The 25,988-nt window shown below is 32.9% G+C and overlaps 3 protein-coding genes across 3 annotated transcripts; 2 read left to right on the top strand and 1 right to left on the bottom strand.

Annotated features, from left to right (window-relative positions):
• The first annotated feature begins 1,142 nt into the window (after nucleotides 1-1,142).
• Nucleotides 1,143-4,900, top strand: LOC140981481 (pyruvate dehydrogenase E1 component subunit alpha, mitochondrial-like). The gene is made up of 8 exons (XM_073447895.1): nucleotides 1,143-1,945; nucleotides 2,492-2,571; nucleotides 3,173-3,250; nucleotides 3,735-3,830; nucleotides 3,919-3,990; nucleotides 4,140-4,193; nucleotides 4,289-4,354; nucleotides 4,522-4,900. The coding sequence occupies exons 1-8, from the start codon at nucleotides 1,264-1,266 to the stop codon at nucleotides 4,564-4,566; spliced, it is 1,173 nt and encodes a 390-aa protein (XP_073303996.1). The 5' UTR covers nucleotides 1,143-1,263; the 3' UTR covers nucleotides 4,567-4,900.
• Nucleotides 4,901-8,630: 3,730 nt separating this feature from the next.
• LOC140980633 (protein WVD2-like 7) lies at nucleotides 8,631-12,298 on the top strand. Its single transcript, XM_073446584.1, has 8 exons — nucleotides 8,631-9,151; nucleotides 9,277-10,380; nucleotides 10,484-10,777; nucleotides 10,863-10,927; nucleotides 11,158-11,239; nucleotides 11,350-11,421; nucleotides 11,493-11,597; nucleotides 11,890-12,298. Exons 1-8 carry the CDS (start codon nucleotides 9,110-9,112, stop codon nucleotides 11,938-11,940), a joined length of 1,815 nt encoding a protein of 604 aa, XP_073302685.1. The 5' UTR covers nucleotides 8,631-9,109; the 3' UTR covers nucleotides 11,941-12,298.
• Nucleotides 12,299-12,589: 291 nt separating this feature from the next.
• On the bottom strand, nucleotides 12,590-15,513 carry LOC140980632 (formin-like protein 4). Its single transcript, XM_073446583.1, has 2 exons — nucleotides 14,240-15,513; nucleotides 12,590-14,158 (listed from the first exon to the last, which is right to left on the bottom strand). The coding sequence occupies exons 1-2, from the start codon at nucleotides 15,373-15,375 to the stop codon at nucleotides 12,790-12,792; spliced, it is 2,505 nt and encodes an 834-aa protein (XP_073302684.1). The 5' UTR covers nucleotides 15,376-15,513; the 3' UTR covers nucleotides 12,590-12,789.
• Between the last annotated feature and the right edge of the window lie 10,475 nt (nucleotides 15,514-25,988).

The following is a 25,988-nucleotide window of genomic DNA, read 5'->3' as shown; positions in this document are numbered from 1 at the left end:
CATGGAGTTCTATTCGGTGTTTCATGTAAAATGAGTTTCTAGAATATTTAAGAAACATGTGTGTCGGATGGAAGTGAACTGATTTATGATTGTAAACAGCACATGTATGGCACGTAAATACTCGGGAAGTATTGAAAGAAGCACGTGTGTTGCACGTGAATATTCATAAAATACGTGCGTCAGCATATTGATTATGAAGATTTTTATGGGCCTATAGCCATTTAATCCTGAATTTGTGTTTTTCTTTAATTTAAATCAACCAAACCTGAATTTTACTTTTTATTAAATATAGTCCAATTTTCAATTCCTTTGAGATTGTAAAAATTTATGGTTAGTTATTGAGAATAACATCTCAGTATGTTACTTATATGTTATATATTATATATGATATTGTTGAATCGTAGCTCATCAAACTTATTTATGAAAAGTATTTATTATTCAATATAAAGGCTTTATAAACATTTGCATTGGTAATTTGAGCAAATCAAAAGTATATATTTTTCAATGTTTGTTAAAAAAAAATCACTAAATTCTTTACATGTACTATTTTTCAAGTTTTCATAACTATTTATGGCCGATTATGAATTACACAAATTTCCCAACTTTTGAGTTATTGTGGGTGACAGGTGATTACTGACTACCTGTTGTTTTTCGGCTTTTGATTTTTCCCCTTCATAATATTTCATTAAAAGTTTATTCAAATTAGACTCGTAAGATGTCAAGAATCTATTATTCAATTAATCCTACGAAGGTGTTATAAACAATAAGAGTTCAATAGAAGTGTGAGTTGACCACACTTAATGAATTATTAACAATAATTATAATGTAATTAAATAAAAACTTAAAAACATATGGCAAACGGAATAAAGGAAAACATTAAAAAATGAAGAATTCACATTTATTACTATTAAATCAAACAAATGAACCCATTGAATTAGCACAAATTCAAATAATATAAAATTAGAGATGACAATAAGTCGAGTTTATGCTATCAAATTGATTTCTTATTTATTAAATTATTATTTTTTTAAAAAAGAAAATGAATGGCACGAATTCAAATAATATAAAATTAGAGACGATAATGAGTCAAATTCATATGGATNTTTTTTATTTTTTTTTCAAAACTCATGTCAATTCCCACATCATTTTATTTTATTAAAGTTCGTAAGTAGCACGATCGCTGACTTTTGTCTCACCAAATCTCCCAGGTGATAGACCTTCCGCCGTCGATCAACCCGCCGTCGTTCTAATCAACGGACCACAATGTCTCAGCTAACTCACCGAGCTCCCACCCACCTCAAACCACTATTCGCCGCCCTCTTCGCCACACGCCACCTTACCTCCGCCTCCACCTCCCCAATCACCGTCGAAACATCCCTCCCTTTCACCGGCCATAAGATCGACCCCCCCTCACGTTCCGTGGAGACCACCCCACAAGAACTGCTGACCTTCTTCCACGACATGGCCTTGATGCGGCGTATGGAAATAGCCGCAGATTCGCTCTACAAGGCCAAATTAATCCGCGGATTCTGCCATCTCTACGACGGACAGGAAGCCGTATCCGTGGGAATGGAGGCCGCTATCACTAGGAAGGATTGCATAATCACTGCTTATAGAGATCACTGTCTCTTTCTCTCCCGTGGGGGGACGCTACTGGAGTCGTTCTCGGAGCTTATGGGGAGAAAAGATGGGTGTTCGAAGGGGAAAGGGGGTTCGATGCATTTCTATAAGAAGTCTGGGGGGTTTTACGGAGGGCATGGAATTGTTGGGGCCCAGGTACCTTTGGGTTGCGGATTGGCTTTTGCGCAGAAGTATAACAAGGATGAGAGTGTGACATTTGCTATGTATGGTGATGGAGCTGCGAATCAGGGGCAGTTATTCGAGGCGTTGAATATGGCTGCTTTGTGGGATCTGCCTGCAATTTTGGTTTGCGAGAATAATCACTGTAAGATTGTTCAAAGATTGGAGCTTTTGCATTTCTTTTTATTTTATTTTGTGTAAATATACATTTAAAAGGTTTGTTGAGTTACTGGGTTTTATTTGCCTATTCCATTGGATTCGTTTCTTTTTGTGAAAGAGTAGTTAGAAGCTGAGAGTGATTTTGTGATCAAATTATACTTTCATACTTTGTGGAAGTAAGCTATTGGGGTGGTGTTGTTTAATGAAATTATCTAGATTTTAATAACATGAAAGCTTGGGATTAGCCTGAGTAGATTTACTAGGTCTCGTTGTAATGATCAAAAGTTGGAGGATTCAACATTTCAGTTTCTTATCACTCTCGATTTGGATTACTGGGAAAAATGTTTAGAGTTTATACTTTATGCCCGGATGCTTGGTACGCCACGACTAAACTCGAGTGGTTACACTGTGATTGATAGATGTGATGTTTGCGATTTTTGTTTGCATGTTAGGACTTAGGAGTGATTTATGAGAATTATAAGCCATTGTTGGTTTGTGGACATCTAATTATCGTAGGTGTATTTGCATGCAGATGGAATGGGCACAGCAGAATGGAGAGCAGCAAAGAGCCCTGCTTATTACAAGAGAGGGGATTATGTTCCTGGGTTGAAGGTGAGCCATCGGTAGCATTATCTTGAAAAAATGTCGTTTCAAACAACTTTTACATGTTAACATACCTGCCATGGTTCCTATATGTTCTGTTATTGGGATTCAGTGCACATGGTTAATTGTTTTTAAATGATGTCTTGCAAATATAGATCACTTTTAAGGAAAATGATTTTGTTAGTGACAGACTGCATGATCAATGAAGTATCTTTCTGTCAGATAGATTAAGACCTTTTGAAGGAGCCAGATTTTGCTTAAAATGATAACTTATGAACTTGGTAAATGAATGTGAAAGAGTTGTACCGTCGAAGTCAGCATCTCTGGTTTCATTTTTTCTTTTTAGATCTGATTTTAACTATATTGGTGCGTGCATTTTTTGTCCATTACAGAAATTGTAGAGTAAGAACCACCATAGTTCATGCATTTTGTGAGTCCTAATATGACCCCTGAAGTCGATTGACAGAGCGCAGAAATATATGTACTTTATTTTGTATACGAGCGATAAAAAATGCTTTGCATTTAGTAGATTATATGTTATCTTTGTGTCACTACATAGTTTTCTATTCTCTTTTCATATGATTTATCAGTTGTTTACATCTCACAATAGGTAGATGGTATGGATGCTCTTGCAGTCAAACAGGCGTGCAGGTTCGCTAAGGAGCATGTCTTAAAGAATGGACCAATTGTGAGTGATATCATTTTTTGACCAATTCATAATTTTTCTAAATAAGGTTTTACCACGTTATTATATATGATTTGATTAATAAATAGGCCTAAATTTCTGCAAAAGTAATTTACATTTATTAGTGGCTGATAAATGTTCTGAGACCAATTTCTTGTTACTTGTTTTGGGGGAAAAAAGGAAGAATCAAAGCGGATAAAATTAGTTTGAAATTCCTTGTTAACTCATTTTTATTTCTTGTCTCTTTTACTGGTCACTGAAAATTTTGATGAAAATAAGATGTTATATTCTCATATGACGGACGCATTCGGGCAAGGGCGTGCCTATTTTCATTTTGAAAGTTTATAACCCTTCGTTTATCATAAATTCGTGTTTAGAAATTGCAGTGTACTCTTGTTATGTATATGAACCATATTATTCGACATATATTTCTTTGTGGGACAGCTACATCCCTTTTGGTTTTCTTACTAACGATGATTCTTTACAGATCCTTGAAATGGACACTTACAGGTATCATGGGCATTCTATGTCTGATCCTGGGAGCACTTATCGTACCCGTGACGAGATTTCTGGAGTTAGACAGGTAGAGATGATGTGAATGTTTTTCTTCCTTTGACTAACTATGTACTTTTATTTCAATAATTTTTTTATCGTTTTCTCTTTTTTGCCAGGAGCGTGATCCTATCGAAAGAATCAGAAAGCTTATACTATCTCATGACATAGCCACTGAAAAAGAACTGAAGGTAATATAGTTATATCTCTTCAATCCTTAGGTGAGTGGGAGTGCATTTGTGGGGGGTTGGTTTGAAGGGATTCAGCGAGTTTCTTTTAAAACATGTTTGATACATTTGACTTGACAAGATTGATTACCCACTGTTCTCTTTTACATTAGGACACAGAGAAAGAGGTAAGAAAAGAGGTTGACGAAGCCATTGCTAAAGCTAAGGTAAGAAATGTGCCGCTATTATTCTTTGTTTCAAATTAATTTGCAGAAATTTTCATTTCTTTTACATTGCAATTTATGTTTATTTGGTTTTGCAGGAGAGTCCTTTGCCTGATTCTTCAGAGCTCTTTACTAATATTTATGTGAAAGGCTTGGGAGCTGAGGTAACATTTTTTGATCAAACTCGGTTAGTTTAAGCTTTCCCATTGATGCGATAAACGAAGCTATTCGTGCAGAAGTAGTCCCTAATTGAACAATTGCAGGTACCGTTTCTGAATATGGAGCTAATGTGGATGTTAAATTGATTTTACTTCAATGTCCATTGTGACAGGTATTTGGAGTGGATCGAAAAGAATTGAGAGCCGTGCTTCCATGAGGCAAAGCCACTGAGTAATAATATCTTGGTATTGCACTGCCTACATTCTACTAACCAGCAATAAAACCAACAGAAACTCAGATGATTGAAGTTGATGTTCCAAAAAGCTTCCTCAATCTTGATTTCGCTCTTCTTTTCTTATTCGAAAATTCTTTTTGCATTTGTTCCTGTGTTTTGTGGATATCGGTTTCGATTTTATATACTGTGAATGTGTCTATCAACATGTATAGCACTAACTCTCTGGGTTGAGCTCTTAGCAGTTTCAGTGTTTTTGTGGAACATCACATTTTTATATCGATGATTGGATAAAGGGTATTTGCTACTCTCTTATTTATTCCTTTTTCTTTTTTGTTTTTTAATTTTACTTCTTTTCATTGGGTTACCCGGACCCATCCATTTGATGACTATAATTCAGTTTCATGTAATTTTTCTTTTCAGTTGCCTAGTTGTTGGTTGACATGTCAAAACGGCCAACTCTTTTTTTTTGTTTTGCCAAAAATTATCGATCCAACCCACTTATTTTATACAACTATTTTATGCAGCGGGACATGTGAAAATTAATAGTGCGTAGCACACGGTATTTTGGAATGGATAGGACGAGTTTTAGATTCCTAACGGCGTCACTAATTACCAAGTCTAACGCCCACTGTCCGATATGATAATAATACTACAAATATTAAGGCCTATAGAAAAATTAGTATTATTTAAAAACTATAATGGTTAAATCGGCAACAGATTTTTTTATACTAGTAACTAAAATCAAATTGATTTAATCTATATTTTTGAAAATTAATACAATTTGATTCGGTGGGTTAGTTCGGTTTTAACTCAAAATATTGTATTTAATGGACTTAATGAAAAGATTGGGCCAATTATCTCCAAATTAAAATATATTATTTTATGTGATTTGCTCTTTATAAAGGCTGAAATGTCCTAATAATCCAAAGTGGAGTCATACAACATTGTTGCTTGATGATATTATAAATTATAATTGAGTAGGTCTCTTCTGAGACGGTCTCACGAATCTTTTATCTGTGAGACGAGTCAATCTTACTGATATTCACAATAAAAAATAATACTCTTAGCATAAAAAGTAATATTTTTTCATGGATTACCCAAATAAAAAATTTGTCTTACAAAATACGATCCGTGAGACCTTCTCACACAAGTTTTTGACATTATAATTACAGGGCCTCGAATATCATTTACTTGTTACATTATTATTTTTTCTCAATCAATGTGTATTTTGCAAGTTTGACATCATTTTATTATTTTTCTTTAACTTTAGAAACTCGCAACCGCTACCTTTTTAATTCATAATCGACGTTGGGAGAGGTTATATCACTAAGAGCACCCGACCTCATCAAAAATCGTGGGATCCACATGCCACATACACATTACATTAACACATCTATTCTCCCACATTCATTTTAACATTCACACTCATTATTTGTAGGTCCCGCTGTCCACTCATTCATCTTATTCTTATTTTACATTAAATAAATTCAATTTCAAATTTTTTAAGAAATTTAAATTATTATTATTTTATATTAATAATAATTTGTTTTTATATATTCAGTACGTAAAATAATTTAATTTTATGAGTGTCATTTACTTAAAATTAAAAATTTATTATAAACCTAAAATAAAACGGTACAACATATAATAATAAATAATATTTACATAAAAATAAAAGAAAATAAATTAAATTTAACAGAAGATGCAAAATACTAATTCAAGGATTGTTGTTGTATTGTGACCAAATATGTTCAACTAAGTCGGCACGAAGTTGGTGATGCACATGAGTGTCACGTTCGTAAAATATAAAATATAATTAAAATAATTCAAAACACGTGAGTCCCGCGTGTCATCAAATCGACGACGGTTTCTATAAAACCGTCGCTAAGTGTGCAATTTTTTTTAAAAAAATAAACTGATATGAACGCCCCACACTCTAGGTGCCCTAAGCCAAGTAACTCGTGTTAGCACTTGAAGTTCAGATCAACAAATATCTTAAAACAATTGGCACGTGTGAGTCACACTCATTGTATAATTAAAATTTGATAATCTATAAAACTTGGTCCTAATTCATGGCATCCAATGTCACGACCACATGGCGTGATGGGTTCAAAGATATTCAAACACGATTTTTAAAAATATAACGCTTCAAAATATTATTAATGTTACACAAGAGTTGTGTGTTTTTTGGATTTTCATAAGAGTATTAAATATTATTTACTTCTTAAAAGAATATTTTATTTATAAATATTTCTTAATAAATTTCTTCTTCGGTGATACTATTGATATATTTAAATATGAAATTTTGTCTTTCTAAACTAATTAAAATTTTCTCATATATTTGTTTTTGCTCGATAATATTGTGATAAATTCTCTAGAAATTTTATTACTATTAAAAAGATTGTCTTTTTAATGAAATTCTTTGTTTCCTAATTATGTAAGACTCTACACAAAAAATCAAATTTAGAGAAAATATAAAATAAATAAGAGAGAACGGCATAGAAGTTCATATATAGAGAGAGGTGTGTGTAACTTTTGTTGTTGAGTGTCGAGTCGTGCAGGGAAACTAAGAAGTGATGGTTTCGCGTAATTAACTCACACTGGTTTTTTTGTGTTGTCGTAAGGTGTTGAAGACACTCGCAGATAACACTCGTGCAAAGTGTTGGTCGAAGAGCTACGTGTGGATCTGGGTTTTCGACAATACAATCAGTGCATATGTGGTTTTGTATTTGTTTATTTGGGATTCACTTTACTTCCTTGACATATTAAAGAATATTGTTTTTCGTAGTTTCACTAGTATTAGTTTTGTAAACTATTTACAATTTTCTAGTGAATATTTTGTCCGAAAGCATCGTTCGAATCCAAGACCTCTTGGATGGTACCAGGATTGCTTTGCCAAGACCTATATTTGCAGGATGTCTTGGGTTCGAATCCTGGGAAGGAAAAAGCTCCAGTGCCTGGGCTGGAGAAGTCTTATGAGTAATGATCGCGGGTGAATGGTGTCGGGCCATTACATTTATTTTGTCTTGTTTTAATCTTAAAACATTATTTGTGTGGTTGGATTATTTGTGTGGTTAACTAATTTATTCCGATATATGTTGTGGATAGATGTTACAACACCTGCACACAACACCTAAAATCTGATACACACAATCTAACAATTTCTGTACTTTATGATAAACAAATCAAACTTATAACTTCAATATCACTATAGTCGATATGTTAATAATAATGATGTAACTGCTTGGAATTTAAACCAAAGATTTATAAATCCGTGACTGAATTCACATGAATTGGAACCTCGAGTTGTTTTTATGAAGAAAATGCATGCAATGGGAAGAAAAAAACATTTGTAACCTCTATCTCCAAAAATACCGTGAGAATAATAAAGACTCGCGGTTTGCTTGCCTTGTCTTCCACTCAAATGTTGTCGTGAAAGGCCACGCTACCTTATTCAGGGCATGTAATATTTCTTTTTAAATTTTGGTTTATTTAGTGTGTTGTAATAATTAAAATTTGAGAATTAGGTGTTGTCTATAGTAACTTCAAGAACCTATCACAAATAAATAAAATAATAAAAAAATGCTGACTACCCTTTGATTTGGCATTCTTCTTACATTTTATTATTGGCCACATTTTGACTTTGAGGTAGAAAATCTTCCATCTCTGACGGTTTATTCTATGATATCCTTATGCTAATGGTTACAAAAATAGGGCAAAAATTTTTGTGAACCGATCTCACGGGTCGTATTTTGTGAGACGGATATTTTATTTGGGTCATCTATGAAAAAATATTATTTTTTATTGTGAATATCGGTAATGTTGACCCTCACAGATAAAGATTCGTAAGACCGTCTAACAAGTGAGCTACTCAAAAAATAGTTATACGGGATTTTTCAAGTTATCTAATCCATTGCATCATATGAAAAAAATTATATGATTATCTTTGGATCGAATATAGCGCAAGAATAACATGGAATTAACTAATCTTGACACCCTTTGAAGTCTTTCTATAGAAAATTGCAACTTTTCTACCTTTGCATGATTCTAATAACCGGGATGGTTGTGTTGTGAATCCTGAGTATCTTGTGAAGCATTAACTATGTTTCTCTGTACGCTGTTTCCTAGTTGCCATTTATGATTAAGTTTTGTCAATTTAGTAATCCGAGATAATCCGCAAACAGACAATTGTTTGTATAACTGTAAAAGTTGTAGCGTTGCTGTTGAAAAACACAACACGTGGGCTGTTCCGATTACGTGCATTTTGCCATTTTCTGTCCCATGTGTTGAGTATCTTACTAATTAAGTGGGACAGATGTAAATGCATTTGAAATAAAGCTATATTTTTTTTGAAACTTAATTTTTTTATGAAATTTATTATGACATTTTGAAGATTTTAAGCTGCATCTTTCTTGTCCATATAACCACCACTTTGCTTAATCTTTGGTTATTTGATAATCTTTGCCGATTCCTTCACTTGCGAAAGCTTTACGAGTAAGTATATATCTTTGATATTGAGAGATCAATGGGTGAATCCTTGGTGGAAGCACCGGCTATAGGAAAGAAGGTACTCCATTTAAGTCAAATTTGAAGTGCTCTTAGCTAGTATTGTTCCGTTTGATTAGAATTTATGTCAGCTGTCTGAAAATTAAAAGTTTGATTCGAGTTTAAGAAGTTTTGTTGTGCAAACAGATGGGTGAGCCTGATGCTGGACTGGGAGTTTCGGTTTCGTTTGGTAGATTTCGGGATGACACACTTTCTTGGGAGAAATGGTCGCATTTCTCACAGAATAAGTATTTGGAGGAAGCTGGGAATTTGTCAACTCCTGGTTTGGTAGCGCAGAAGAAGGCATACTTTGAAGCCCATTACAAAAAAGTTGCTGCTCAGAGAGCTATGGAATTGGAGCAGGAGAAGTTTGCGGAGGATGCTGATCGAAGCTCGGAGGAGACGATCATCGAAGGGGTTCTTGAAAATTCATCTGGGATTGAAAATAAGTCTGTTGCATGTAATGGTGAGAAATCAGAAGTAGAAATTGGAAGTGAGACCCGTGGAGCTTTTTTGACTAATGTAGTTATCGATGATGAGAAAGCTATGGAATTAGAGCAGGAGAAGGTGGTGGAGAATGCTGGTCGAAGCTCGGAGGAGCCGATCAAGGAAGAAGTTCTTGGAAATTCATCTGGGGTTGATGATAAGTCTGTAATATGTAATGGCGAGAAATCAGAAGAAGAAATTGGAAGTGAGACCCGTGGAGCTTTTTCGACGAATGTAGTTATTGATGATGAGAAAGCTATGAAATTAGAGCAAGAGAAGGTGGTGGAGGATGCTGGTCCAAGCTCGGAGGAGCCGATCAAGGAAGAGGTTCTTGGAAATTCATCTGGGATTGATGATAAGTTTGTCAGATGTAATGGTGAGAAATCAGAAGAGGAAATTGGACGTGAGGTATGTGGGACTTTTTCGAGGAATGTAATGATCGATGATGAGGTGAAAGATGATGATTCTGGATCGATGAAAGGGGTGAAGCAGGGAGCTTGTGCAGATTGTTTCGTAGATGAGATTGATTTAGGGGAGGAAAACAAGGATAGTGTTCTTCAGATAAACGAGGAAGCGTTGTGTGGTAATGGAAACATTTTCGAATCAAATGCCGGAGAAGAAGGGACGTTGGTTGCGGTGGAGACTCCTAGAAATAACTTTCCGATAATCGTGGAAACACCTCCTGAGAGTAAAGATAGCAGAGAACAACCAACTGTATTGGAAAAGCAAAGTTCAAAGTCGAATGCTCGATATATAGCTCGAAAGGTCTAGATTCTGAAGCTTATTGTGTCCTTCACGTTTTAGTAATCCAATTCTTCAATTCATGTCGAATGATCTAGTGAGTTTAACGAGTGTTTCTGATGTCCAGGCAACTACTGCTAAAAGGACAACGGATAAAATTGCCTCACCGGTTGTCCGAACTCCTCAAGCTTCAATTCCCCGATATTCTAGGCCAACATCAGTTCACTTGACAAAATCTGTTCCCCACGTCTCCAAAAAGAAGGAGAGCGAGTCATCATTGCCAAAGATCAAGAATTTTCCACTGGAAGAAGGCAAGCCTGTGATATTGGGGGATCAAGATATCATCAAACGAGCAACTGGGATTAATCAGAATCGTTTCAAAGGATCGCCATCAAGTGGAAAGTGCAGTTCATTAAAGCAGGTTCACAAATTTTACTTCGAATTCATGGATCATTATATATTTATGCCATGTGATGTGAATTGAAAGGTCTAGTTTACTCTGGCAGGCGTCATCCGAAACCTGTGAGGCAAAGATCTCCACGTTTCCCACACCTAGTAATGAGAATAAAGGGTAATCCATCAAATTACTGAGAATTTATATTTTTCAGTACACTGAGTTTGATCGATAGTTTCAGTATTTCAGAAATTTTGTTCTGTTAGTGTGTTATGATTACGTTCTTTCTAGTGCATGAGAAGGAGAATGATGATGACTGTGGATAATCAATGTTTTGTCTTGAATCTTCATTCTTATTGAGCACCTTGAATTTTCTTGAATTGTATGGTTTTTCAAATCTATGCCAGATTGCAAAAAAGTTCAGCACCACATCGAAAAAACGCATCGCCTTTCTTGAGAAGTGATGAAAGAGCTGAGAAGCGTAAAGAGGTATCGTATTCCACTTCATTTGGCTTCGAAATATATACTTCATAATTTTTTCCTACCTAAAATTTAATTTTCTTTTAATTGTTTGCGTGACTAATCGTGAATTGGAGCAGTTTTTGAAGAATTTGAAGGCAAAATCAATCACCAGAGAGAGAGAAAATGCACAACTTAGAACAAAATCTAAGGTACGTTTGTGTAAAAAAACCGCAAAATGCTCCATTTCTTTTACTTGACTTTGACGGAAAATTCGATCCAGGAAGAAAAGGAATCTGAAATCAAGAAACTGAGACAAAGTCTCAACTTCAAGGCCACACCTATGCCTTCTTTTTATCAGACTCGAGGAAAGGGTCATTCACAAAAGGTAAATCATAAGCAGTTTCTCTGGTTCTTGATGTTGTTTAACTTAAGCATAATGGTTGAAAATCAAAGAGTTACCTGTTAAAAGTACTGGATTAATCAATTTCTAATTATGGTAGTTCTGTTATAGTGCCAAAGAGTTGAAACCACAAATTTAGTGCATCTTCGTGGCAAAAGGGGTTTATTTTCACATTTATAATCGGCTTCAATGGCCCTTTAGTTCATGATGATTGATCAATCTTGCTCGATCATTTTGATACAACCCTCACTCGAAGAATATATTAACCTTTTCGCAGGAGGGTGTTCTGGACAATAAGATTTGTCATCGCCCGTCCTGTGTCCAATAGGTGAAAGACTGTTCTTGTGGAAAGCTAAGACGACACCGAAAATGGCTTAAGGATTGAGTTATCCGAGCATATATGCTGGACAATCGAGCACGTGGTAAGAACTCCTGGACATCAGTAGCAGAAAGACTAGTGCAACTTTTTGTGCCGGAAGCAAGAAACAATTATGTTTCTCTGCTGGTATCGGTGTATTTTGAGTATGTGATGAAAAAGGATATACTCTAGTTTTTATCAGTCAGTGAAGGGGGCTATATAAAGTAAAAGGAGACAGTTGTACATATTCAAACTGTAGATTTTGTTTATTATTCTTTTTTTATTATTTTTTGCTTATATATTCAGGCCAAGCCTAAGGAGCTGTCAATTTAATTTATCTTCAATAAACGAGTTACGGATGTAACTCAAAATCTTTTAATTGTATAACAACTCAAACATTATATAGTTTCGCAGTTGCATGTTCGTACAATATTCTCAAGTACAATATTTTGATAGTTGTGTCACACGATAAACCATCTTTTAATCGTAAATGCAAAGTAAAATGCAGCTCAAGACTTCTAGCTCCACTGCATTAGCATATCTCTAGGATGCAATATACTATATGAGAGAGGACCACATAATATACTCTTACGGCCACATTCATCCTGAATGCATGTCATGTATTTCAAACTCTTAACTCATTTTTCTTGATTTTACTGTATCATTCGCCTTTAAAGGATGAAATTTCAAAGAACAAAACCAGAAAGAATCGAATACTAATTCTAAAAATCGAACTCCTTATGTTTCTGTGGTATTAATCAGAATAACAAATGGAAAAGAATCATATACTTGAAGAATGAACAAATAACAAAAACATTTTCAATTCTTTTTCGCTTCTGTACAAAACTGAAATTCATGCCTACCCTCAGAATCATTATCCGAATCACTGGATTTGCTCTTTGAATCCTCTGACATGAAATTCGCCGGCAATTTAGGGAATCTAAACACTCTAGGGGATCCCGCGGACGATGATCCTGCCACGGAAGGAGAAGACGATGGTACAGGATTCTTTTTCTGCGCATTTCTAGCGATTTCTACACAAACTTGATCGACCATTCCGAGAAAATCTTTCACAATGACAAATAATTGAAGTATATTTGTCCCTTTCTCTTTTGACAATCCTGCTTGATAGTAATCTGTTGTTTTGTTCACAAGCTCTACTACTCTTGTCTGCTCTTCTTTAACCACTTGTATCTCCAATTCAGCTGCATCAAGGAAACCCTCCATTTCTTGGGTGAATCCTCCATTATCGCTACATTGTGCCAGGACTTTTCGAGTTTCCACCAATTGTTCTGCCAATGATGAGACTGCTTTAACAAGAAGATCATAGTCTAATGCTGCTGATTTTTTAACATTGGAGAACTCAGCGCTCAGGCCACCGACTATTGGTAAACCAAGCATCATATATTCCCTCTCCCTGTCATCTTTTGATAATAATTTATCAGTTTTTTGACTCTCAGCTTTGCTGCTACGGCTATTAGTCCTATTCATGCTCTGATTTCTGTTAAGCACGCATCGTTTACCTTCTGCTCGAACCACTTCTTGAATGACAAACTGAAGAAGTGTTGTTTTTCCATCCACACTTCTGACATCAGATAGTTTTCTCAAAGCTGTAAGATTAAAAGCTTGAGCATTTCCTCTTGATGTGCCTGCATTCAATCGATTTCCTGCTTTAAGCACGGCTTCTAAAAGTTTCAAGAAGAGCCCTCGAGTTCTAAGCTCCTTACAAGCTGATTCCAGTGTTTGCAAGTATCCTGTGATATGTGAAACCTCTACATCATACGTTGACTTATACAGCATTGCATTGAAACGAGTAAATGCCGATGGAACAGCCTGAAGGAGATGATATAGGAAAAATTCGGCATCAGCAAGACGTGCGGGATCACCATTAAATTCAAGAATTCCGGACATTTCCTCATCCGTTGGAGCAACTTTTACAAGCTTTTCTAATGTATCGGTATTCAGACCTCGTCCCTCGAGTAATACACTGATTATATCTTCACTAGTAATGCCTAGAGACTTGATCACTATTGCCGTGTTCTGTGATTTTCTTGTGTCAAGAATGAAAATTTGTCGCGCAGCACTTGATTTATCCTGCTTTGAAGTAAACGATGTACCATCCCCTCTAGGGGATTTTCGGTTCGTTGCCACATATCCAAAGAGAGCTTCCATCATATCACCATCAAACCTGCATTCACATCACAAGAAAGGTAAGTATTCAGACTAAATTTATGATAAATTGAGAAGAAAAGTTTTGTAGAATCAATACTTGAAAGATCCCTTGTCGATATTATCCCACACCATTGAATGCTTAACATCCGGATTCACCTTATCCCAATGCAATGGCTTGAGTTTCACCTGTCCACTCCCATGGCTAGAAGTCCCTTCTCCCTCAGAGGACGCGCGTTTACCTATCATCCCCTTCGTTGCTGGCAAAGACGAAGCTGAAGAAACACTGCTAGACCGCGGTGGCGGTGGTGGAGCATGGCCTTTATTTGATGGGATTGGTGGTGGTGTTGGTGGTGGTGCAGGCCCTTTTCCTGGCGTTGGCGGTGGCGGTGGCGGTGGCGGTGGAATTGATGGCGGAGGCGTTGGCGCGGGCATTTTTCCTTTAGGAATCGCTGCAGAAGCTAAAACTATCTTTGGTGTGGCTGCTGCTGATTCCTCCGGCGTCTCAGGTACGTTTTTTGCTATTGGAACCGATGAATCTTGAATATTCTCAGCCTTAGAAGCAATTCCAGATGAAAGGGTCGGTGCTTTAATTGTGATTCTCTCTTCTTTTTCTCCCCAAACAAGACTCTGAGAGGTTGAAGATTTCCCCCTAAGCAACGGAATTTCTTGCAAAGGTGCCTCATTTTTCCTCTCTTTCTCACTGCCAGTTCTCTTGTCTTCTTCTTTCTGCTCATCTTTCAACTTATAATACTGTTTATTGAAACTAGTCCTCTTCTCCCCGCTCTCCAAGTTCCTCCAATACAGCACATCCAACCCATTTTCATCCACAATTACCCCTTTAAGATTACCGTTGAATCGGCTAAAATTATCGGCATGATTCACCGGAGCACTAATCGTTGGATTTGGACTAACAGTGGAATTATCCCTGACCCTCCTCCGGTTTGAGTACCTTAGAAGAAGAAAAAATAGCAGCCCGGAACAAACCAGAGTGGCTGCAGCTGTCACACCAATGGCTCTCCCCACTGCCGCTCTGGTCGATGAACTTCTCGGCGGATACGGTGGCTGCAGTGTTGGAAGCGGCGGCGGCGGCGGAGGAGGAGGAGGAGTAGAAGTTGGGTAGCAAGTCTGAATATTCTGTGGAGAAGTTGATTGAGAAAGAGACCGCGGGATTGAAGAAACGATCAAAAGAATGATTGAACATATAATTTTACATGGCTGAGATTTCACAGCCATGATTTCTTGCAAAGAATTCAAGAGTTCTTGAAGATGAATGATTATATCTTGCTATTTTTTAAATGTAAATTTCAAGGATCTCATTTTGTGAAGGTCATATGTACTTGTGTTGGAAAGTTTCCAAAGAGAGCAGTTGGCTGGTTGTTTCGACTGAAATGATCATTTTGCCCTTGATTTTATAATAGATTTTTTAAAATTCGAGAATTATAATATTTTATTTGAAATTGCTGGTTAATCAATATAGTTCAATAAATATATATTTCATTCGTTTCATCTTATTTACGTTACTCATGAAAAATTAGTACAAAAAATTACTTATTATTATAAATACAAACAAAATAGCAAAAACTTGTGTGATACGATTTATGGGTCGTATTTTGTGAGACGGATATCTTATTTGGATCATTCATAAAAAAAATATTACTTTTTATGTTAAGAGTATTATTTTTTATTGTGAATATCGATAGGATTGACCCGTCTCACATATAAAGATTTGTAAAATCGTCTCACAAAAGATCTACTCAAACAAAATTGATTTGTTTTATATATGAGAACGTCTTATAAAAATATACGTGTTTCTGATATGTTATGAAAGTTGGTGCACACGCTGCGGTTTGACCAATAGCAGTCTTTTTTCGAGTACTAGTAACGTGGAAGTCAAAAGGGGAAGACTCCATGAGAACGTATTTAACCAATTTACATTGAAAATGTCATTTTGGGGGCTACAAGGAAAGTCCACACAAGGTTATTTACTTAATAATATTTCTTGTTTTGGAATACATTCTATTGAACTAATCTCGGAGTAATCCTTTGATTATCTTTGATAATTGGAAAATGGAAAGTGAATTTTTCCTTCAATGAGGACGATATTTCATTGATAAATATGATAATTACCAAATATAGAAGGAAGAAGTATTTATAAAAAAAACTTGTATTTGTTTGCAATCATGGTCAAACTTTATANAGTTTGAATAAGGCTATTTTTCTAAGTTTCTTGTTTTTTTTGAGTGAGATGATGATGACAAAGTTTGAAATATATTTCGATAAAATTAACAAAATTGTATATAGTTTTTTTTTTTAAATCACACCATATTATAACTCATAGAAATCAAACACGTGATATTAAGTTTGATATAGTTTGTAGAATTGCGGTGCTCGACATTTTACTACAAGTCATATTCCTTGGAAATGAATACAACCTTTAAATGTCTCATAGAAATGTTTGAAAAATTTCAGTAAGTAGACCTGGGTTGAAGTCAACTGGGTGAACGCTTCCAAGTTCTGATCGATCAAAATCAACATAATGTATGACATTCAATGCTACATTTTCAACTGTAATCCTATATAATTTATAAATGTGTATTTGGATCGAATAATTTCAAATTTGTTAAAAGTAAAAATTTACGGTAAAAAGTAAAAATTTCAAACTCGCAAAATATTTTAAACTACACATTTTATAAAATTTTGTCAACACAATTGTGTTTTTCTTCATAAATTGATAGACTTATTTATAGAATTTCTTTGAAAATAATCCAAAAATAAATACATCATTACATACATAATCACACACTAATTTTCAATATTTATAACACTTGTTTTCAACATTTAATAATTTCAACTCTTATTTTCAACGCTCCTCTTGTGATGATGATCATGATACAATGATTGTCTTCATTACGTGTTTTCATACTGCCTCGTTAAAAACCTTACTAGGAAAAACCAATTTGGATAAAAACCATAGTAAGGGAAAAATAATGTTGTCACGTAAACTCCCTCTGATGTTAACACGAACGATTTTTCACAAATTTCGTAGATTACGCATCCTAATATTATATATATGCTTTCTGAATATTGTCGTAGGAAGTGTCTTTGTGAAGAAATCTGATAAGTTTTCACTTAATTGAATGTAATGAATATCAATATATTTATTCTTCTCAAGTTCTTGGGTGAATGCGAAGAACTTAGGGGGATTATGTTTAGTTCTGTTGCTTTTTATGTATCTTTCTTTTATTTGAGCAACACATGCAACATTATCTTCATATAGTATCACATGCTTCTTGTCGGATGATAATCCACATGAGATTTGGATATGTCGAGTCATTGATTTTAGCCACACACATTCACGAGTTGCTTCATGTAGTGCAATAAACTCGGCGTGATTTGATTAAATTGTTACGAGTGTTTGTTTCTGTGAAAACCAAGAAAATGAAGTGCCTCCACGAATAAATACATATCCGGTTTGGGAACGTAGCTTGTGTGGATCAGATAAGTACCCAGCATCAGCATAACCAATTATACTTTGATTGATATTTTTTGAATATAAAAGTCCCAAGTCTGTCATTACTCGTAGATAACGAAATATATGTTTAATTTCGTTCTAGTGTCTCTTTGTTGGATATGAGCTAAACTTGCCAATAAATTTACAACAAAAGATATATCAGGTCTTGTACAATTTGCAAGATACATAAGGGCCATAAATAGCACTTAGATATGGTACTTCTGGACCAAGAATAACTTTATATCTTCACATGGACGGAATGGATCATTTTCTATGTTTAATGGTCCAACAACCATTGGAGTACTTAAAAGATTTGATTTACCCATATTAAAACTTTTAATGACTTTTTCTATATAATTTGACTATTGAGCAAATATTCCACATTCTTTTTGTTCAATTTGCAAACTCATACAATACTTTGTTTTTTCAAGATTCTTCATTTCAAATTCTTCCTTCAAGTACAATACAACTTCTTGAATTTCCTTATTCGTTCCAATAATGTTTAAATCATCAACATATACATCAATAATTACGTATCCGAATATTGTTTTCTTAATGAAAACGCAAATGCATATTGAATTATTTGCATATCCTTTTTTCATTAAGTGTTCACTTAGCCGATTATACCACATTCGATCGGATTGCTTTAATCCATATAATGATCTTTGCAATTTCACATAATAACATTTTTTGGGTTTTGGGTTAAAACAATCTGGCCGAACGTGATCCATATAAGTAAGCTGTGACAACATCCATAAGAAGCATTCTAAATTTTTAGATACAACCAAATTAATCAAATGCCGAAACGTAATTGCATCCATAACAGGAGAATACGTTTCTTCATAGTCAATTCCAGGCCTTTGAGAAAAATCTTATGCAACAAGTTGAGCTATATATCTTACTATTTCATTTTTCTCATTTCGTTTTCAAATAAAAACCTATTTGTACCCAACAAGTTTTACACCTTCAGGTGTAAGGACTATAGGTCCAAAAATGTTACGTTTATTTAGTGAATCCAATTCAACCTGGATGGCGTCTTTCTATTTTATCCATTCATGTCGATTTTTACATTCACCAAAAGTTTTGATTCACGATCTTCTTTGTCATTTATGACGTCAAATACCACATTGTAAGAAAATATATCATCAATTTCTTTTATATCTTTTCGGTTCCATATTTTTTCAGTATTAATATAATTGATAGAGATTTCACGATTCTCATCAGTTTGTGGTTCTAACAGAACATTTTCATCATCATGTATTTCTGCCGGAAGATCATTCTGTATTTTGTGATCATCGTGTTTCTCTGTGTTTTTTCTTTTTCGAATATTTTTATCCTTGGAACCGATTGGTCTTCCACGCTTCATTTGTTTTATGACATCATAAGTGTCTTCAATTTATTTCTTTGGAATTTCAATTCGAACAGGGGAATTTACAGCATGTATATATGATTTAGTTACCCTCTTTGTGTCTGCAAATGCATCTGGTATTTAATTTGCTATCCTTTGCAAATACACAATTTGTTATACATATTTTTCACATTGTTTAGTTCTTGAATTTAGATGTAACAATGATGATGTATACCATGTAATTTTCTTTTCAATATGTTTCTTTTCTCCCCCTAACATTGAGAAGATTTCTTCATTAAAATGACAATCAGCAAAACGTGATGTAAATATGTCACTTGTCTGAGGCTCAAGATATCGAATGATTGATGGGCTATCATAACCGATATAAATTCTGATCTTTCTTTGAGGTCCCATTTTTGTTCGTTGAGGTGGTGTAATAAGCACATATATCATACATCCAAAAATTCTCAGATGAGAAATGTCTGGTTCTTTATCAAAGACAAGCTGCAATGAGGAGTATTTATGATAGATATGCACTTGGTCTGATGCGAATTAATGCAGCAGCATGTAAAATTACATGTCCCCATATAGAAATAGGGATTGTTGTTTTCATAATCATTGGTCTAGCAATCAGTTGTTAACGTTTAATCAATGATTCAGCTAATCCATTTTGTGTATGTATATGAACAACAAGATGCTCAACAGTTATTCTCATTGACATACAATGATCATTGAAAGTCTAGGAAATAAATTCATGGCATTATTAAGTATAATTTTCTTGATTGTATGATTAAGAAATTGATTCCGTAATTTTATTATTTGAGCAAGTAATCTTGCAAATGCCACATTTTGAGTTGATAATAAACATACATATGACCATCTGCTGGATGCATCGATCAATACTATAAAATATCTAAATGGTCCATATGATGGATGAATTGGTCCAAAAATATCACCCTGAATACGTTCAAAAAACATTAGTGATTCATTTTGGATTTTAGCTGGTGGTGGTCTTATAATAAGTTTTCAAGAGAACATGCTTTGCATTGAAATTTATTATTTTGAAAGATCTTCTGGTCTTTCAGCATATGACCATGTGTATTTTCTATAATTCTTCGCATCATTGTTGAACGAGGATGTCCTAATCGATCAAGTCAATTGATTAATATTGAATAATTATCAATTATCATGTTTGATTCAATTAGACTTATATGGGTATAATTCAATACAGTATGGAGCATTGGTAGTTTTTCAACTACATATTTCTTTCCTGATTTATATGTGGTAAGACACATATATTTCTCATTTCCTTCATTTATTGTCTGAGAATCATACCATGAGAATTTATGTCATTAAAACTCAACAAATATTTTTTCGATTGTGGTGAATACAAAGTATCATTTATTAAATTTTTTTTTACCATTAGGTAACAAAAATGTGCTTTACCACAACTTTTGATCAAGTCTACATGACCTGATATTGTATTCACCATTGTTTTTGTTGGTTTTAGTTCCAAGAAATATCTTTTATCTCGGAGAATAGTGTGCGTTGTACCACTATCATGTATACAAACTTCCATTGGATTAGTTCTTTGTTTAGCTTTGTTCATAGCATTTTCCATATATATTTGAACTTCAAAAAAAATATGCAATGAAAAAAAATTACTGACAATATATATGTAATTTATTCAAAAATATAACGCATATCATAATTATATAATAAAATATTAGCATATGAATACATGAAAAATAAAATATTTTACATTTCTATTCCACCAATAAATCGATCATTTTCAGATAAATCATTCAGAAAATGAGCAGCATCAAAATGAGTTGAATCACTGAAACGGTCACTGTGTTCAGTGAAGTTGGTCTCTTTTTCTTTTCCCTTTATTGATTCTTTATAAAGCTTACAAAGGTGCTCGGTGGCTCGACAAATACGAGACCAATGTCCTAGAGTGCCGCATCTAAAACAAGAATTTTCAAATCGTTTTGAGTGATTTTCATTAACACTCATGTTTTGATGATGCCTTTAGTGGGTGGTTCGTGATACTCTTTTAAGATGAGTTATAGAAGTGAACACAGTGACTGTTTGAGTTATTCAAATTGACCAAGTGACCGTTTGGTTATTATACTATAAAAAGACCAAAATTGTCAAATTAAAATATACACGACCACTTCAACGTCTACGAACACGACCTCGATTTCGACATTGACCAAAATCTTGTCTTTGAATTTGATTTTGGTTTTCAGATATAAATTCATTTTTACTTACAATATTTACTTCTGGAAATGTTGTTGATCCAGTGGGTCGGGACTGATGATTTCTCATTAGCAGCTCGTTGTTCTTTTCTGTCACAAGAAGACATGCGATAAGTTCAGAATATCTCGCAAATCTACGCATTCTATATTGTTGTTGTAGAGTTATATTTGATACGTGGAAAGTGAAAAATGTTTTTTCAAGCATTTCCGATTCCCTAACCTCATGTCCACAAAATTCTAATTGCGAGATTATTCGATACATTGCCGAGTTGTAATAACTAACTTTCTTAAAATGTTGGAATCTTAACGTATTCTATTTATCACGGACGGTCGAAAGTATAACTTCTCTTATATATTCAAATCTTTCCTTTAATCCTGTATAAAAAAAAAACATGTGATCTTTTTCAATGAGATATTCACATTTTAATCCTTCATCAAGATGTCGATACAAAAATATCATAACTTTTGCTTTTTCTTGTGATGTTGAGATATCATTTTTTTAATGGTATCATTTAGACCCAATGACTCAATATACATTTCTACATCGAGAGTCCATGTCACATAATTTTTTCCCGTAATGTCGAGTGTAACAAATTCGAGCTTTGTCAAATTTGACATGGTGATACTATAAAAATAACAAATTAACTTCTAAATCTATTAACATGACAATACAAAGTAACAGATAAATTATAAGTACAAGTATTTTTAAAAATAAAGAAAAAATGCGAGACAAATATTCTCCGATAAATACAAGACTAGTGAGTATAATAACCAAAATAATTATACAAAATAATCTTGAAAGAACCACCTCCTTCTTCTTCAAAAATTTTGATGAAGAAAATTTTTAGGGAGGAAGAGTAAATTTGGAGCAATTGAATGTGTTTGTAAAATCATATTGATAGGGTAAAAATTAGTCGTTTATGACCGTTACAAAATCTTTAAAAAATAAATGTATGTATATGTAAATTTTATGGTAATAATATGATGTATATAATGTTCATCATGTTTAAATAATTACGTATATATTACATCATGTTATTATAATAAATTTTCAGAGACTCTTTTTTATATAATAACAAGATATTATTCAAATATATATATACAATAAATAAACAGTAACATAATAAAAATATATAAGCAATGAAATAATATAATCACATCACGTTATTATAATGAGATGTCATAAATTCTTTTTATATAATAACATGATATTATATATATTAAATATATACACAATAAAAATAAATAAACAGTAAAATAATTATCCTTACTTTTGAATATTATCACATTTTTCTTGTGTTTTGGAGCTTTGAAAAAATATGGACATCTTTCGAGCATCGTGCTGATAACTTGTTAAAAAAGTTAAAATCTCAAACTCAAAAAATATATTAAACTACACACTTTATAAAATTTTCTCCACTCAATTGTGTTTTTCTTCACAAATTGAGTAACTTATTTATAGAAATTATTTGAAAATAATACAAAAATAAATACATCATTACATACTAATTTTCAATATTTTCAACTCTTATTTTCAACATTCAATTTCAAATCTTATTTTCAACAAAATCTAAATTTTAAATCAATTTTATTTGATTGGATCTAGTTGAAATCCATGGATTTAAAATCTATTCCCACAAAAATAAAAACTTGTTTATTAATTTCGAATTTTTATAAAATGATGTCGTTCGAAATTCTTCGTTTAAAAAAAAAATCATTTTCTCAGTTCAAAATCATTTAACCGAAATAAAATACAATATATATTCGTGAAAAGACTAAATTTAGTCGAAGTCTTGAAGAAACGGGAAGAGGCTAATTTAGCCAACTTCGTTATTAGGTAGTTGAAAAGAGAGAGCTACCACATTTATTGTTGAAATTTATTATGCTTTTGGGTGGGAAATATTGAAAGTCTTTGTTTACTTAAAGTCAACCCAATTAATACCCTCTTTTTAAAAATGCTTTTACTTTTATTTATTTTCAAATTTTTTTTGACGTTATCGGGCATACGAGATGTTACGACATCGTTTTCACGCTTCACATTGATGTCGATTGATGGCAGATTTATTTTTCATAAATAAGTTTGGTGAATGGGCTTGGAATCCAGACTCGGGAGATTGCGTATGAATTTGGATTAGAAAAAACAAATATATATATATATATATGTATATATATATATATGAGAATCTCACATTTCTTTTTTCGTTAGTTGTATCAACTTGATTTACAATTTAAAATGAAATTGAATTAAGTTGAATCGTCTCATAAATAAATGGCAAAAACTTGTGTGAGATGGACTCACGGATCGTATTTTGTGAGACAGATATCTTATTTTGGTCATCCATGAAAAAGTATTAATTTTTATGTCAAGAGTATTATTTTTTATTGTGAATATCGGTAGGGTTGCCCCGTCTCACAGATAAAGATTTGTGAGACCGTCTCACAATAGACCTACTCTAAATAATTACTTTTTATGTTAAGAGTATTATTTTTTATTGTGAATATCGGTAGGGTTGTCCCGTCTCACAGATAAAGATTCGTGAGAACGTCTCACAATAGACCTACTCTAAATAAAGACATGTGACATCGTCTTATTGAAATTATTATGTATGAGTGTAGGTTGTGTATATAATATAATTAATTTTAATCGGAAATTTGGGTGGGTTTTCCAATTGTTTATTATGAAGTGACAATTTGTGATGAAATAAGTTTATTATTCACTTTAATTTCGAGAACACATTTATAAGATTTTCGGTGATTTTTCATCAGAAATAAAGTTTAGAATTTTGAATCCAATTTGACTGTGAATCTGCATGCGCGCGCGTGTAGTTTGTGTTTATTTGTTACGTGGAAATACAAAATAAGATACTTTAAAGATTTTATCATGCATGCCACATTTTTTTAATACATCATGAACTTAAATCGTTTAACAATATATCACAAAAAAATAAAGGCGAAATTGTAACTTCCATCTTGAATGTTTGTGTATTTGTTTTTTGGAAGTTATTTATGTTGTCAAAATTGATTCTTGGTCATGTATATTTCAATCTTATAATTTTGGTCTTTTTTTACAGTAGGTGTTGTGATACTGCATTTGTGAGAGATGGTTGAGAAAAATTATCTAAATAAAAAAAAAAAAAGAATACAAAAATAACGAACAAAAACTGAAATTCGACAATGCACAAAACCAAAAATACCAAATAAACAAATTTAAATGACCAAAATTGGAAATTCCCCACAAATTATAATAATAATGATCACCCGAAATGCAGATATGATATGGGATAACGTGAAAATTTTGAAATATTAGTTAAGATAAGAGCAAATGATCAATAAATCTGCATCTCAATAATTAAATGTGTATTCAGTATCTGTTAGATCGATTTTTTTCTGCAATATCTGATTAACCAAGAAAATGTTTATGCACTTCATTGGCCCGCATATGTTTTTTTTTTTTTAAACTCACTACAAAAGATTGAAAATTTGAAACAAATATATGATATTTTATAACAACGTGTTTTAGATATAATACTAATATATAATTTTTAAGTATCCAAACATATATAACAAATTTTAATATTATTGACACATTTTTTCGGATGATAATTCGATACAAAACTTTGAAAATCTGATATTAATATATGATATCTGAGTACTAAATGTTTTATATATGAAGCTGGTATATGATTTTTGATTATCCACATATGTATAACAAAATTTGATATTAATGATATATGTTTTTTCCGGATGAAATTTTTGGTATAAAATATTAAATATATGGTAGTAATATATGATATTTCGGTATAAACTCTTTCAGATCGGATGTTAATATATGATATTTGAGTACACAAACAAGTGTAGTAAGTGTTGATATTAATACAGTTGTTCTAATTTTATATTCAAAATTTTATCTTTTGTATTGGATCTAAAACAATTTGTTCTGCGATGTCATATATATGTTCAAGATTTTCAATTTTTTGTATCACAATTCATCTGAAAAACAATTATGGGCCCAGAGATTGCAGAAACATTTTTTTGTGAATCAAAGATTGCAAAGAAATTTTTAGTCTGACAAAAACTAAACACACATTTAAATATTCCGGAAGTTTACCTTAAAATAACTATCCCGTCAACCCCTCGTGTTAAATCATTTTAGCTTATTCAATTATCAACCAACTATACCAAACTATTCAATAATTTTCAAACAACCTAATTTATCAAAAACTTTTAATAATAAAAGAATTATATTATTGACAATAGTATCATTGAAGTAACGAAGAATAAACTAAAAAGGTATTATTTTAATAAAAAGATTATAAAACAAAATGGCGAGTAGATATAAAAATCTAAATGAGTTGGAGACCAAAAATGAAACCCATAACAACCGACTGAAATATCGAAACTCGAATAATTTTTCATAAATTTGAATTCAAGATCTTAAAAAATATTAAACAGAGTTCCAAAATTTTATATTTTAATACATTTAAGCATAGTTTGATACACATGATATGATAAGTATGAGATATATAATATAAAAAGATAAATCAAAGATAATATATTGAATGTTTAATATGATTTTAATAGGAGTGATTAAATTTATATATTAGATTGTAATGACAAAATTAGCCTTACCATAAAAACTTTATTTTTCATTAATATCGAGATCATGCACTTGCATATCTCAATTCTTAAATTACGATACATACATACATACATACATACATATATA

This window comes from Primulina huaijiensis, chromosome 7, assembly GCF_012295235.1.
Source record: "Primulina huaijiensis isolate GDHJ02 chromosome 7, ASM1229523v2, whole genome shotgun sequence".
In the NCBI taxonomy this organism is placed as follows: Eukaryota; Viridiplantae; Streptophyta; class Magnoliopsida; order Lamiales; family Gesneriaceae; genus Primulina; species Primulina huaijiensis.
The sequence above is the reverse complement of the archived record's forward strand: the minus strand, read 5'-3'. Positions and strand labels throughout refer to the sequence as shown.

Coding starts and splice junctions, on each gene's coding strand:
- LOC140981481 (XM_073447895.1), top strand. CDS start 1,264: ATGTCTCAGCTAACTCACCGAGCTCCCACCCACCTCAAACCACTATTC. Junction 1,946..2,491: donor GGTTTGCGAGAATAATCACT/GTAAGATTGTTC, acceptor ATTTGCATGCAG/ATGGAATGGGCACAGCAGAA. Junction 3,991..4,139: donor CCACTGAAAAAGAACTGAAG/GTAATATAGTTA, acceptor CTTTTACATTAG/GACACAGAGAAAGAGGTAAG.
- LOC140980632 (XM_073446583.1), bottom strand. CDS start 15,375: ATGGCTGTGAAATCTCAGCCATGTAAAATTATATGTTCAATCATTCTT. Junction 14,159..14,239: donor ATCGACAAGGGATCTTTCAA/GTATTGATTCTA, acceptor ATGTGAATGCAG/GTTTGATGGTGATATGATGG.
- LOC140980633 (XM_073446584.1), top strand. CDS start 9,110: ATGGGTGAATCCTTGGTGGAAGCACCGGCTATAGGAAAGAAG. Junction 10,778..10,862: donor AGTGCAGTTCATTAAAGCAG/GTTCACAAATTT, acceptor TTACTCTGGCAG/GCGTCATCCGAAACCTGTGA. Junction 10,928..11,157: donor CCTAGTAATGAGAATAAAGG/GTAATCCATCAA, acceptor AATCTATGCCAG/ATTGCAAAAAAGTTCAGCAC.